At 31.7% G+C, this 12,348-nt stretch overlaps 3 protein-coding genes across 3 annotated transcripts; 2 read left to right on the plus strand and 1 right to left on the minus strand.

The window, feature by feature from the left end:
- Positions 1 to 6,176: 6,176 nt before the first annotated feature.
- LOC145049662 (bidirectional sugar transporter SWEET5-like) lies at positions 6,177 to 8,622 on the minus strand. The gene is made up of 6 exons (XM_078998040.1): positions 8,327 to 8,622; positions 7,683 to 7,719; positions 7,302 to 7,518; positions 7,034 to 7,195; positions 6,730 to 6,849; positions 6,177 to 6,637 (listed from the first exon to the last, which is right to left on the minus strand). Exons 1-6 carry the CDS (start codon positions 8,364 to 8,366, stop codon positions 6,500 to 6,502), a joined length of 714 nt encoding a protein of 237 aa, XP_078854166.1. The 5' UTR covers positions 8,367 to 8,622; the 3' UTR covers positions 6,177 to 6,499.
- A 1,296-nt stretch (positions 8,623 to 9,918) lies between these two features.
- On the plus strand, positions 9,919 to 10,305 carry LOC145049443 (RING-H2 finger protein ATL66-like). The gene has a single exon (XM_078997851.1). It carries the CDS (start codon positions 9,919 to 9,921, stop codon positions 10,303 to 10,305), a length of 387 nt encoding a protein of 128 aa, XP_078853977.1.
- A 1,440-nt stretch (positions 10,306 to 11,745) lies between these two features.
- LOC145049444 (RING-H2 finger protein ATL14-like) lies at positions 11,746 to 12,123 on the plus strand. Its single transcript, XM_078997853.1, has one exon. It carries the CDS (start codon positions 11,746 to 11,748, stop codon positions 12,121 to 12,123), a length of 378 nt encoding a protein of 125 aa, XP_078853979.1.
- The last annotated feature ends 225 nt before the right edge of the window (positions 12,124 to 12,348 follow it).

The following is a 12,348-nucleotide window of genomic DNA, read 5'->3' on the forward strand; positions in this document are numbered from 1 at the left end:
GAGATCATGATGGACATAAACATGAAAAGACCCAAACACCTCATTAATGAATATCCTACGTAAGATGTCGTGATAAAAACCTAAAAGAATCATTTATAAGTACTGAATGAGTATGAAAATAAAAATGATTTATTTTGCAACAAAATAAATATTAAGGACTAAATGTGTATAAAAATATTAAGGACTAAATGTGTACAAAGTGAGAAGTATATTACTCTATTAAGCCATTTTTACCGGCTACTCTGGAGTAGCTGATCATAATGACTGAATGTGTATAGTTTAAAAGGTTGAAGGGGTAAATGTGGACGAAAAAAAACTCATTACCAAATGTGTACAAATCGAAAAATATATTATCTTTATCCCAATAAATAAATAAATACTTATGATACTTAAAATCATATTTGAGAAATGTTAGGGTTGAAACCCCCAAAATCATCATCAAAACTCCAAACAAACATCTATGACGAAAATTGTTGCTTGGAGAATGATCAAGGAAGGTGATGAATGTCATAAACTCAACTAATTGTATGGTTAACATGGAGAATTTAGACTTAGAGGATTACCTTAGACCTTACCCTAGCTTATGAAATGAATAGATAAGAGAAGAATTATACCATATAGAGCTAAAGGATGAAGAGAACTTGACTAGATCTTTGCCAATTATACTTTAGATCTTCATCTTCATTTACCAAGAGATGAGAGAAAATCGCAATGGGGAAAGTTCTCCGTTGCTGACCACCATTTAGTAGAAATTTATCTAGTAACTTGTATATTTACAATATAAGTCCTTCCTTAGCAATAATAAATAAGTCATATTTCAAGTTAATCAAATCAAATCTTGATCAACACTAGATTTTTATCTAAATTTTCAGTTTAGCCCTAGTTTAATATTTTGACTCAACGAGATACTAATTTATTTTTAATAATTAAATAAATAAATATTATATATTCAAAATCATTATTTTAATCTTTTAATTTATTTTAATTATTTTTCTAAAAATTTATTTTTCACTAAAATTGATAAAATTCTAGGCCCCAAAAGATGATGTTACAATAAATTTAAGTCTATATATGCACCTTTATTCACTAGATTTGATAATATAATAAATTCTATAAAGCATATTCCTCCGCACCATAATTTTAATCTTGTTAGGCATAAATTTATTCCACTGTGTAAGACTATTACCGACATAAAAAAAAACATCATTAATATGAGGTTGTGTTGAGCTAACAAATCGGACTTACGAGCGTCTAGCTCCCACATATATTTATCCATTTGATCAGAGAAGCTAACTGGATCAAGAAGACTGAAAAAGACTCGATAACTAAGTATCTTCACCCCTAACATTCATCGTCCAATTCTAACTCAACACTTGATCATATCACGTATCTTTCATGCAACAATCTTTAACATTTTCAAGAAGATAAAATCTAGGAAACAAATACATCATAGATGTTTCCAATCCAAACATATTTATAAAAAAAGAGTCGAAGAATAACCAACTTGTTTTTTAAGGTAAAGTAAAACACCATACCCTGTTCACGTAGATTGTTACTTGACACGTGTAATGTCTTTATTTTCAACCCAAAATTTTTATTTTTATTTATTAAAAGATATCAGAATATAATTACATTGTGCGGAAACATGTTGCGAATATGCATTTGTATAGTCGAACCTTGCCCTTCACATTGGTATTTGAAAAAAAATTATATTCAACTGGGTAAACACGAAGCTTAGTGAGTTTCCTAAAATACCATATACTACAATACATATACATGCATACAAACAGTGGCTCCCGAACTTTTGTCCTTATACCACAACCCTAACTAAATCTACGCGGGTCTATAGGCTCTCGTATTTTGGTCGTTCAACCATCAACCCTAACTCAATCTATGCGGGTTTATAGACTCTCGTACTTTGGTCGTTCCACCATCAACGCTAACTATGTCTATGTAGGTCTTTAGGCTCCTGTACTTTGGTCGTTCCGCCATCAACCCTAACTATGTCTATACGGGTCTATAGGCTCCCGTACTTTGGTCATTCTGCCATCAACCCTAACTATGTCTATGTGGGTCTATAGGTACCATACTTTGTAATTCCGTCATCAACCTTAACTCAATTTATGTTGGTCTATAGGCTCCCGTACTTTGGTCGTTCGACCATCAAACCTAACTAACTCTAATATCACAACAATTACGCACAAAGAGAATGCACTTTAGATTCTATAGGAACATTTATATTTTCTACCTTACTAGTTTACACTTAAACACATAGAGATTATACTACCAGCTCTACTCTATTAGTTCTCTATCCTAACATATATATATATATATATATATATATATATATATATATATATATATATATGATGTAATATATGGTATAGTGAAATAACTCACATGGACAATTACTCTGACGATTAATAGTTATCTGGGTGATCATACTGACAATCTAACTGGCAGGTGATGTGGCTATCTAGTATTAACCTATAATACTATGAACTATTAATTCCCATGACAATTTGGTAATGAAAGCTAGATCTTTCAATAATCCTAATGAATACTGAGAGTTCTATCAATTAAGGATTAGCTAGGCCGAACAGTTGGGATGCAAGACCATTTTGACATATAGCCTTTCTGAAATCCAACAATCAAGCCAACGTTATCATTCTAAACACCTCTCACATAAGTAGATCAATCGGCATTATAACTGTAATTACTGATAAATCCTATTTATATATCCATAACTACGACTATGAATATAAATATAAGTTACACTTAAAGTATAGCTTAACTTATAGGGATCCTAACGAAAACTATGAAGATCGCAGGCAAGTCTTCGATATCGAGCACTTCTATTTGCCCGACTCTACTACCTCAGAGATTCGCTAAAGTGGAGTTTCTCGGACTCCCGAAAATACCCCAAAGGTCGGATTTGGGAGAGATGAGAGAGTTTGGAGTGAGGGTGGTGTGAGAAATGAAAGAGACCGAACACTTCTATTTATAGTAGGGGTGTATGTCGTGCACCACAGATGCACAACGTGCATCTTTTCGGGGTTGGTGACGTGGCTTTAGTCAGAGGGTGACACGTGGCAAAAACTTGGTGGGTTGCGTCGGGTTGTCTTTGTGCGCGGCACAGTGCTTGTGTACGTGTGCGATTTTCTAATTTATGTAAATTTCGTAACTTCATCATACGAGCTCCATTTTTAACGTTCTTTGTATCTACACGCAGCTATTGACGAGATCTCTAACTTTTGTTTAGACTCCGGTGGCTAATTCTCACTTTATTTTTAAAGCTATATATTTATTAGACTTAAATTGTTAAAGCTCGTATAAAAATTATAACTCTCTCATGCAATATCCGTTCTTGACTGTCTTAATATTGATGGATAGGTATCGACGAGATCTTCAATTCTCGTTTAGATTGTTTTTCTCAACAATCGACCGATCCTAATTTAAGTTTATGTGTCACAAACTGCTACACTGCAACTTCTAAAAATCATAACTTCCACTTACGAAGTCTGATTTGGACGTTCCCTATACACATGCTCTCGGTTTTGTGATTACTACGATTTTCATCATGACCCTTTATCCTTAAATAGTCTTCTATAAAAACGTTTATTTACGCGACTAATCGTTTATACTATAAGACGAAAAAGAAGTGTTACAGCCTCACAGTAAACAATCACACTCCAATAACTTTTCGCCATATAGTATAGAAAACTCAGTCTCCCCATAACGATGAATATTTTTAATAACTTGAACTCATAATGAATTAAAGTCATTATCAAACGTCATCGCCATTTTTACTATAGCACATCGTTAAACGCGAACAACCACCCACCCCTAGACCACCCCTTTTCGTTTGGAGGTGATACGTCCTAGTTAACCGAACTCATTTTTCTTTTTATTATCTCAGTTGCTGAAAAAAAAAAACGAGATCTAATAGCGCTTCCAAAATACAATAAACTATTTTATACCATTGACATAAAATATATGCCTAAGCTAGCTAAAATAGATTATACAACGTAAGATGACCCCAATGAAAATATTTTTTTAGTTTCCATTTCGCGAATCCTTTTCTAAAACAATCTATGGCCATCTTCCAACTTTCCACCCGACACATATCGGATCCAACCTCAAGACTAAGATACGTAAAGAGAAAAGAATGAGAGCTACAACACCAAATAAATTCAACTTTTGTATGTTGATCTTCAACACAAAATCCCAATACAAAACAACCAATAATCCGGACTAGATCTTTTACGTTATTACCATCGGGATAATGACTTAAAAGGGTAATATATTTTTCGATTTGTACACATTTGGTCACTGAGTTTTTTTGTCCACATTTACCCTTTCAACTTGTTAAACTGTACACATTCCGTCATTATGACCGGTTACTCCACATTAGTCGGTAAAAATGATTTAATAGGGTCATATATTTCTCATTTTGTACACATTTAGTCCTTAATATTTTTTTACACATTTAGTCCTTAATATTTTTTTGTTTCAAAATAAGTCATTTTTGTTTTTATACTCATTCAGTACTTATGAATGATTTCTTTAGGTTTTCTCACGACATCTTACGTGGGACAATCATTGATGATGTGTGTGGGGTTGTTGATGTTTATGTGTAACATCTCATTTTCACAACAAAAAATTTTCATTTTTAAATAAGGAAAAACTCCCTAGTTATAAATCCATTATTAAGAAAAAAAAAGGTTTATTCCAAAATACATTTATCGAAAATCAGAGTAATATAAGAAACATGGAATCCTCAATACTGTTGATGAGTGTGTACTATCATGTCTTCGTCTTCCCACGATCAACGATAGAATCTGAAAACATAAACAACTGGGTAAACACAAAGTTTAGTGAGTTTCCCCCAAAATATGTGATACAACAAACGTATTATCATGTATAACGGCCCCACACTCATCATATTTGAATACCTTGGCCCAAGCAGTCATTGGACTGGAATGTCAACATGCAACATGTCCAATTAGTCATCGGACTGGAATACCCAGGGTTTGTCGGCATGTCGCCTTAACCCAACCGCTCTTCTCGAGCATCCGTGCCTATAGCTTACAGCTGGCCCGCACTACAACATATAGCAGACCCACCTCAACCTATCCCACCATCATATGACTATCTACGTAAGATGTTGTGAGAAAACATAAATAAATTATTTATAAGTACTGAATTAGTACAAAAACAAAAATGACTTATTTTGCAATAAAAAAATATTAAGGACTAAATGTGTATAAAAATATTAAGGACTAAATGTGTACAAAATGAGAAATATATTACCCTATTAAGTCCTTTTTACCGGCTAACTTGGAGTAGCCGGTCATAAGGACTAAATGTGTACAGTTTAACAAGTTGAAGGGGTAAATATAGACGAAAAAAAAAATCAGTTACTAAATGTGTACAAATCAAAAAATATTTTACTCTTTTAAGTCATTATCCCTATTACCATCTCACTTGCCCAAGAAAATCATGTCATCCACGTAAAAAGGAGGAAAAACATCTTAAAGGGATTTACTAAAAAACCAAAAAATGATATTTTCTTAAACTTTTAAAAAGGGGTTTCAAACTTTTTATAAAAATTAAATATTCAAACAAAATAGGTTTTTATTATAAGATCGGTTCAAATTGTTTTTTTAAGACCAATTTTAGATTCAAACAAGAACGATTTGAGATCAACAAAAGGCCTACGTATACCAAAATGTAGGAATCAACCTGAGACCGATCTAGATCAAACTAAGATTGAATTCTCCTAGACAATTATATATACTAAACTACTCCTAAATTATTCACATGTGTCCACAGTGAGACATGAACCATTGACCTTAAAGAGAGAAAGTAACACCAGATACCGATGGGCTAAAAGACCTTTGTTGTCCTAGAATGCTCTAGTTTCGTTTTTTTTTCCTAAACTGAGACTAGCTCACATGCAACTTATTATCCAACAAGTCTATTTGACAAATATAAGCATCTCTTATTTTGTTTTTTTAACACATTATTTGGAAAAATTATTAAGTTTAGACCATACATTCTAGTACAAACTTTACTTTATGCTTTTAGAAAAATATGGCATTTAACTTGATATGTACAGCAAACACACCGACAAAAAAGGAAAAACATAATTTTTCAATAACAAATGTCTTCAACACAGAAAACCTTTTCCATGCGTAAAAAAAACTTTTTACATGAGTATCCTTACAAATCATATTTACATGTAACCTAATCGATCTATTTACAATTTTTTCTAACAATAAGAAATAAAAGATGTACATTTTGTACAATGATTCTTCTTTTCTTTCATGAAAAGGTAACATTGGATATATTTCTCCTGACAACAATGTCGATGCCAACTTTTTCGTTCTGAGGCTGATACTGATAATGAGGTCGATATTGTAATACCTCATTTACGTGTATATACACTATCTGGTATAGCAACAACTAAAAGAATGGTAGATTGCTAATTCTTCTATTATGCATTGGAAGCAGATGGAGGCATTTCAACCTCATTAGGTGGTTCTTCTTCCTCATCCCAATTGGTTGTTTTGTTGTACTTTACATATAATCCGACTTGAATCATTCCCGAAATTGCCCCCAAAACATTAGGAACCTATCATTTGTGCAAAAATCAAAAAACAAAATCATCAAAAGGGTAAAAAGTGAAAATATATTCACAAGTAACGTTTAGTTATAATTTTTTACCATGATGTAAGGATCGAAATCAAGGGCAGCATAAACGATCCAAATAGACCCGTTTAAAAGATTGCCAATCGACAAAAAAATCGGCATGTACTTGACGCTCTTCGTCTTGATCACGGTTTTCTGTTAAACCAATTTTTGTTTTTATCACTTATTAAAAAAAATCAAAAATAAAAGAAAATTTCGTTTAATACAAAATTAAATAATTGTAAACTATACATAAAGTTCAAGATTGTCTCTGAGTCTCTCCAAAACATAAATAACATATCACAGGAATATTACATTAACTATAATCATAATTACTTACCACAACTGTTAGTGGAGATGCATACATAACAATATTCATGATGACACACAGTATGCCTACAAGCATAGATCTCGCAGGGTGTGTGTGTTCTAGTGTCAAAGCAACAGCTACCATTCCTGCTATAAAAATCGCCTCCAAAATGAAAACAATAATCATCTTTTTCTGCATTATATTTACACAAATCGAGTTTAACGTCAGAAGTAGTAAGTTTTTTGTGACTTTTATGAAAATTGAAAATACACCAATAGCAAGAATTACATTTACATACACGAAGAGGCCATGCTGAATAACGGAAAAAGATGGAGCAGAAGGTGACGTTAATTAATACACCAGCACTGTTAACTGTGACAATGAGAAGACTATGTGGATGAACAACGGGGAGGCCATAGAAGATCCACATTACACAACTTAAAAGAGTCGCAAGGTATGGATCTGGCTTGAATGCTTTTACAGATTTAAATTTCACAATTTTTACAAATGTTGGTCTGCAATGAAAAAAAAGAAATTATTTTGTGTAAAATTTTAGAAGTGTTAAAGTATGAGGACTAAAGTAGAGCATTTATGAAATTTGGGGGAAAAATGGAAAACCCATGGTGTTCATGAGTGAATCTAGAATATACTTTAAATTTCACTAAATATAAGTACTTACGTTGGAGAAAGATATAGATATAGTGAAATGACATTTCCTGCATAAATTAAAAAAAATATATATAGTAATAATTAGAGATGCATGTAAAATGAATAAATAAAGAAAAAAAAAAAGTCGTATTTATGTCATTGTCATTATGTGATTTTAATAACTTTACTATTTTTAATCTTAAATGATTTAGTTATTTCGCCGTTTCTTTTAAATGACATTATATTATTCATATAGCAGAACCATTGACTAAAAAAAATAGATTCATGTGCATTTTTGACGTAATTCTAAAATTGTATATTTTTATTATTATTCTCAAAAGATGAATCTCTTCATTTAGTGTCGCATATTTTTAATAAAAATGGTATTTTAAAGTTACGTCAATAAAATGATAAATGTACACGAGTACTCAATAAATTATTCTGTTAGATTCTGAGCATTTATACTGCTATTGAAATTTCCGATGTATGGTGAATAAAATTGTTTAACATCAGAAGATATTGAAATAAATAAATAAATAAATAAGAACTATAAAGATTCTAACACAAACTTTTGCCAATAAACAAGATCATACGAACGTCTAAAGTAGAAAAGTTTTGATTTGCATGAAATATATAAAAAAAATTTGAAATTTTCATGAGAGAAGATGTACAAACCGATGATCCCAACGATGAATCTTATGGTTTTGTTGTCCATTTGTTGTTATCGATGTAGCAAAACCAGAAGTGGCGATGATATATCAAATAAATGTATATTTTTTTTATACGTTTATATATACATAAATAATTTTCAAACAAAACAAATTACTAAAATGGAGATGAAGGCTTTGGGATTGAAAATTTTGGATTGAGCCTTAAGAGATGAAATCTATATAATAAGAGACGATTTACAGGGTCTTGAATCCCCTTATGTGTTAGTGTAGGCGCATTCTTGAAATTGGGATACTTAAAAGAATGTGTTGTGTGTTTGTATGGATGGGGATGAATGCAATTTTTGTCCATAAATGTATCTATTTTTGGCATGTCAATTTTGGTCAACCTCGTATTTCTGAATTGACAGAGTAAGATATATATCCGGGAATATGGGATTAAAAGATACAAGAATATGATGAAATTGTGTTGTTGCTAAACTAAGAAAGAAAGTTTAGATGTTTAGAATGCCAAATCTGTTAAAAGAACTCCCAATGAATATTCTTAGAGTAAATTACACGAATGATCCTTACGGTTTAGGATAATTTGCGTGTGTGGTCCTTATTGTTTTCTTTTGTTACGTGCATGACCTCTGTCTTAGCTAAAAAGATTATTTTTGCCCTTGATTTTTTTAATTTATTTAAATAAACACACATCCAACCTCACCCTTCACCTTACCTTACATAACCCACTACTTTTCCCTATTTAAATAATAGTTTTTTTTAGGTAAGTCAGAGACCAAGCGCGTAACAAAAACAAACAGTAGGGACCAAGCGTGTAACAAAAACAAACAGCATGGACATTCCGAATTACAAAAATAAATTATGGACCAAACACGCAAATTACCCCAAACCATAGGGACCATTCATGTAATTTACTCATATTCTTAGTGGGCTACATAAAATGGGCCTATATGGCTACATATAATACTATACACGGAATGAAAACATTTAAACATAATTGCACAATATTGGTAGATGATGCTAAATAAAATGTGGTGTTGTTTTCCTTTTTCAAAATTTGAATTTAATTAAATTTAAATTAACCGAAGTGACATGTGATAATAAAATTAGGCAAGAAGTCACCTTCAAATATGAAACTATATACCGATCCATCTAACTTCAATTCTTGAGTTAATTTCACTCTTCCACATCATTTTCTCCCAAAATAATGTTTAAAATTAAGTACCACATCATACTATTTATAGAAATTACTCAGTAAATTTGGTTTATAATTAACCAATCAGTTGTTAAGTCACCAATAATAGACAACGAAAAAAAACACTCCATGATCAAAGCTTATTAATACTTTCATGAGTGCATTGATTACTTAAAAAATAGATCTAAATTATCAATGATTATCTTCTTTACTTAACAAGAAATTGGTGTTCATTGGTCAGCATCTCAACATCAACTATAATTGCTTTCATATAATACATGTAAATTTATCAAAAAAATAATTGTATTGCTCACCAAACTTCTCTTCAGTCGATCTTCCCCTTCTTCACATTCATGCCCCAAACTATATTTTTCCCTCATAAACTACAATCAAGATTCAACATGGTGCTAGAAATTGTGATTTCTATGGTGTTATTGTTTGTGGGTATTGCTGTTTTGGTCATAATTCATGTATGTTTAGCTGGGAGGAGATCAGGGATGAATCAAGAAAGCATTGGGAGTACTACTTTGGTGCAAAGGAGTAGTATCATGTCAAAAGATGATATAAAGAATCTGTCATGGTATGAATGTCAAGAAGATGTAGAAAAAGGAGTTGAGTGTGTTGTGTGTTTGGAGGGTTTTAAGGGTGGTGATAAGTGTAGATTATTGCCAAATTGTAGACATACTTTTCATGCTAATTGTATTGATTCATGGCTCATTAAGACTGCTGCTTGTCCAGTTTGTAGGACTTGTGTTGATTTGGGGGGAAATTGTGGAGGAAAAAATTGAATTAATTTATTGGTGATGATTCTTTAGAGTTTGACTTAGAAATGAAGTGGGTCAAACCCCTAGCGAAAATACTACATTGAGAGTGGTTATTTGGCACATGATCATGGCTCATGAGCTACCTTTTAAAGTTTGTTGAGTATGATACGTTTAATGTGGTTGTAAAGGAAGCTAGTTCAAGCTTGAAAAAGATCTCGCATGTATCAATTACACAAATCTGTGTGTCCAAAATTGGAAAGAAAAAAAATTCAAAAATAGTTAAATCAATGTGAGCATCACAACTAATATATGCGCATCATGTCCAAATACTTATTATATGATGGTCACATGTTACCTTGTCAATGGCCGAAATATGATACAACTCGTAGATAATAACTTTTTTATATTATTTTATAAATACTAAATTTTTTATAATATAAATGTTCAATTGTCATCATACAATATAATTTCGTTGAGAGGGTTTGTCCTACACCTAATGTATAACAACCATATCTTTCATAATAACATTCTCATGACAAATAATTGCTATGAACAATTAAAGTGATCACAATTCATTCAAAGATACTTAGACATACAAACGAGAATATTAACTAGAATGAAGATTGTACTTGCTTTTAACACTTTAAAATCAAAACAAGTTTCACATTGTTCATGTTACAATTCGTATATTATTAACCTACTTATACTACTCCCACACAAATTGAAAACTTATTCCCATGCTACGCATATAACCTTTGTGAACAAGCTTGGAGAGAGATTTCATCAGGATATTTGCAATATTATCGACCGTAATTACTTTATATATTTATCTTTAGATCAATTATTTCTCATAAATGAGAGATGATAAATCTGAGAATGTGTCTTTATTAACACTTTATATACGAAAACCAATATTCAATTCTTTACAACTACTTATAATTATTTGTGCACCCTCTTTACAAGTGGCGATCGGGTCACTTGGGATTAACCACTCCAAAATTAAGTTGTTCCTTGGGGTGGCATGTTGTTTAAAAGAATAAGATAATGGCATTCTAGTCATTTTGCATGACTACATACAAAAATCTTGACAAAATTCAAACTTAAGGGCTATAAATATAATTAGTCATTTGACAAGGATCTAATGTATTTAAGCTTAATCTCATGGGCCAACAACAACAAAACCCCAAATAAGAGCCAAAAAAAAGTTCCTATTTGGCCAAAAGCAAAGAAAATTTAGCCCCACTGGGACCATTTCTATAGTTTACTTAGATAAAAAAAAATCTTCTTAATATTTATTAATACTTTCACGAGTATAATGATTATATTAAAAAAAACAGAAAAATGTGGACCTAAATTATCAATAGTTATGTTCTTTATTTGAAAAGAAACTGGTGTTCATTGATCTACATCTCAAAATCAACTCCAATTGCTCTCTCTGATTTAAATTGAGAATTAAGATCCAACATGGTGACAGAAATTGTGACTTGTGTGATTTTAATGCTTGTGGGTATTGCTTTTTTGGTCGTAATTCTTGTATGTTTAGTTGAGAGAGGATCAGGGATCACTCAAGAAAGCGCTGAAAGAACTACTTTGATACAAAGAAGTAGTAGCATGTCAGAAGATGATATAAAGAATCTGCCATGGTATGATTATCAAGAAGATGTGGAAAAAGGAGTTGAGTGTGCTGTATGTTTGGAGGGTTTTAAGCCAGGTGATAAGTGCAGATTGTTGCCAAATTGTAGGCATACTTTTCATGCTAATTGTATTGATTCATGGCTCATTAAGACTGCTGTTTGTCCAGTTTGTAGGACTTGTGTTGATACCATTAATGTTCAAATTTGAATTAGTAAAATTTCATTGGAACGATGAATTCAACTAACGGATTTTTATACACAAAATGAGCGACGAAATTGATGTCTAAGTCATAGATAAGATATCACCTTTATCGTGTTCAACATCTTCAAACTCGTTGTCATCTACAAATATTAGCTTATTCATTCGTTGCTTTTGTTTGCTCCGATGTTTCAGGCGTGATGACTTTGGGCAGATATAACTTTGATAGATAAT

Source organism: Lactuca serriola, chromosome 5, assembly GCF_051521515.1.
Source record: "Lactuca serriola cultivar US96UC23 chromosome 5, Lser_US96UC23_V15, whole genome shotgun sequence".
In the NCBI taxonomy this organism is placed as follows: domain Eukaryota; kingdom Viridiplantae; phylum Streptophyta; class Magnoliopsida; order Asterales; family Asteraceae; genus Lactuca; species Lactuca serriola.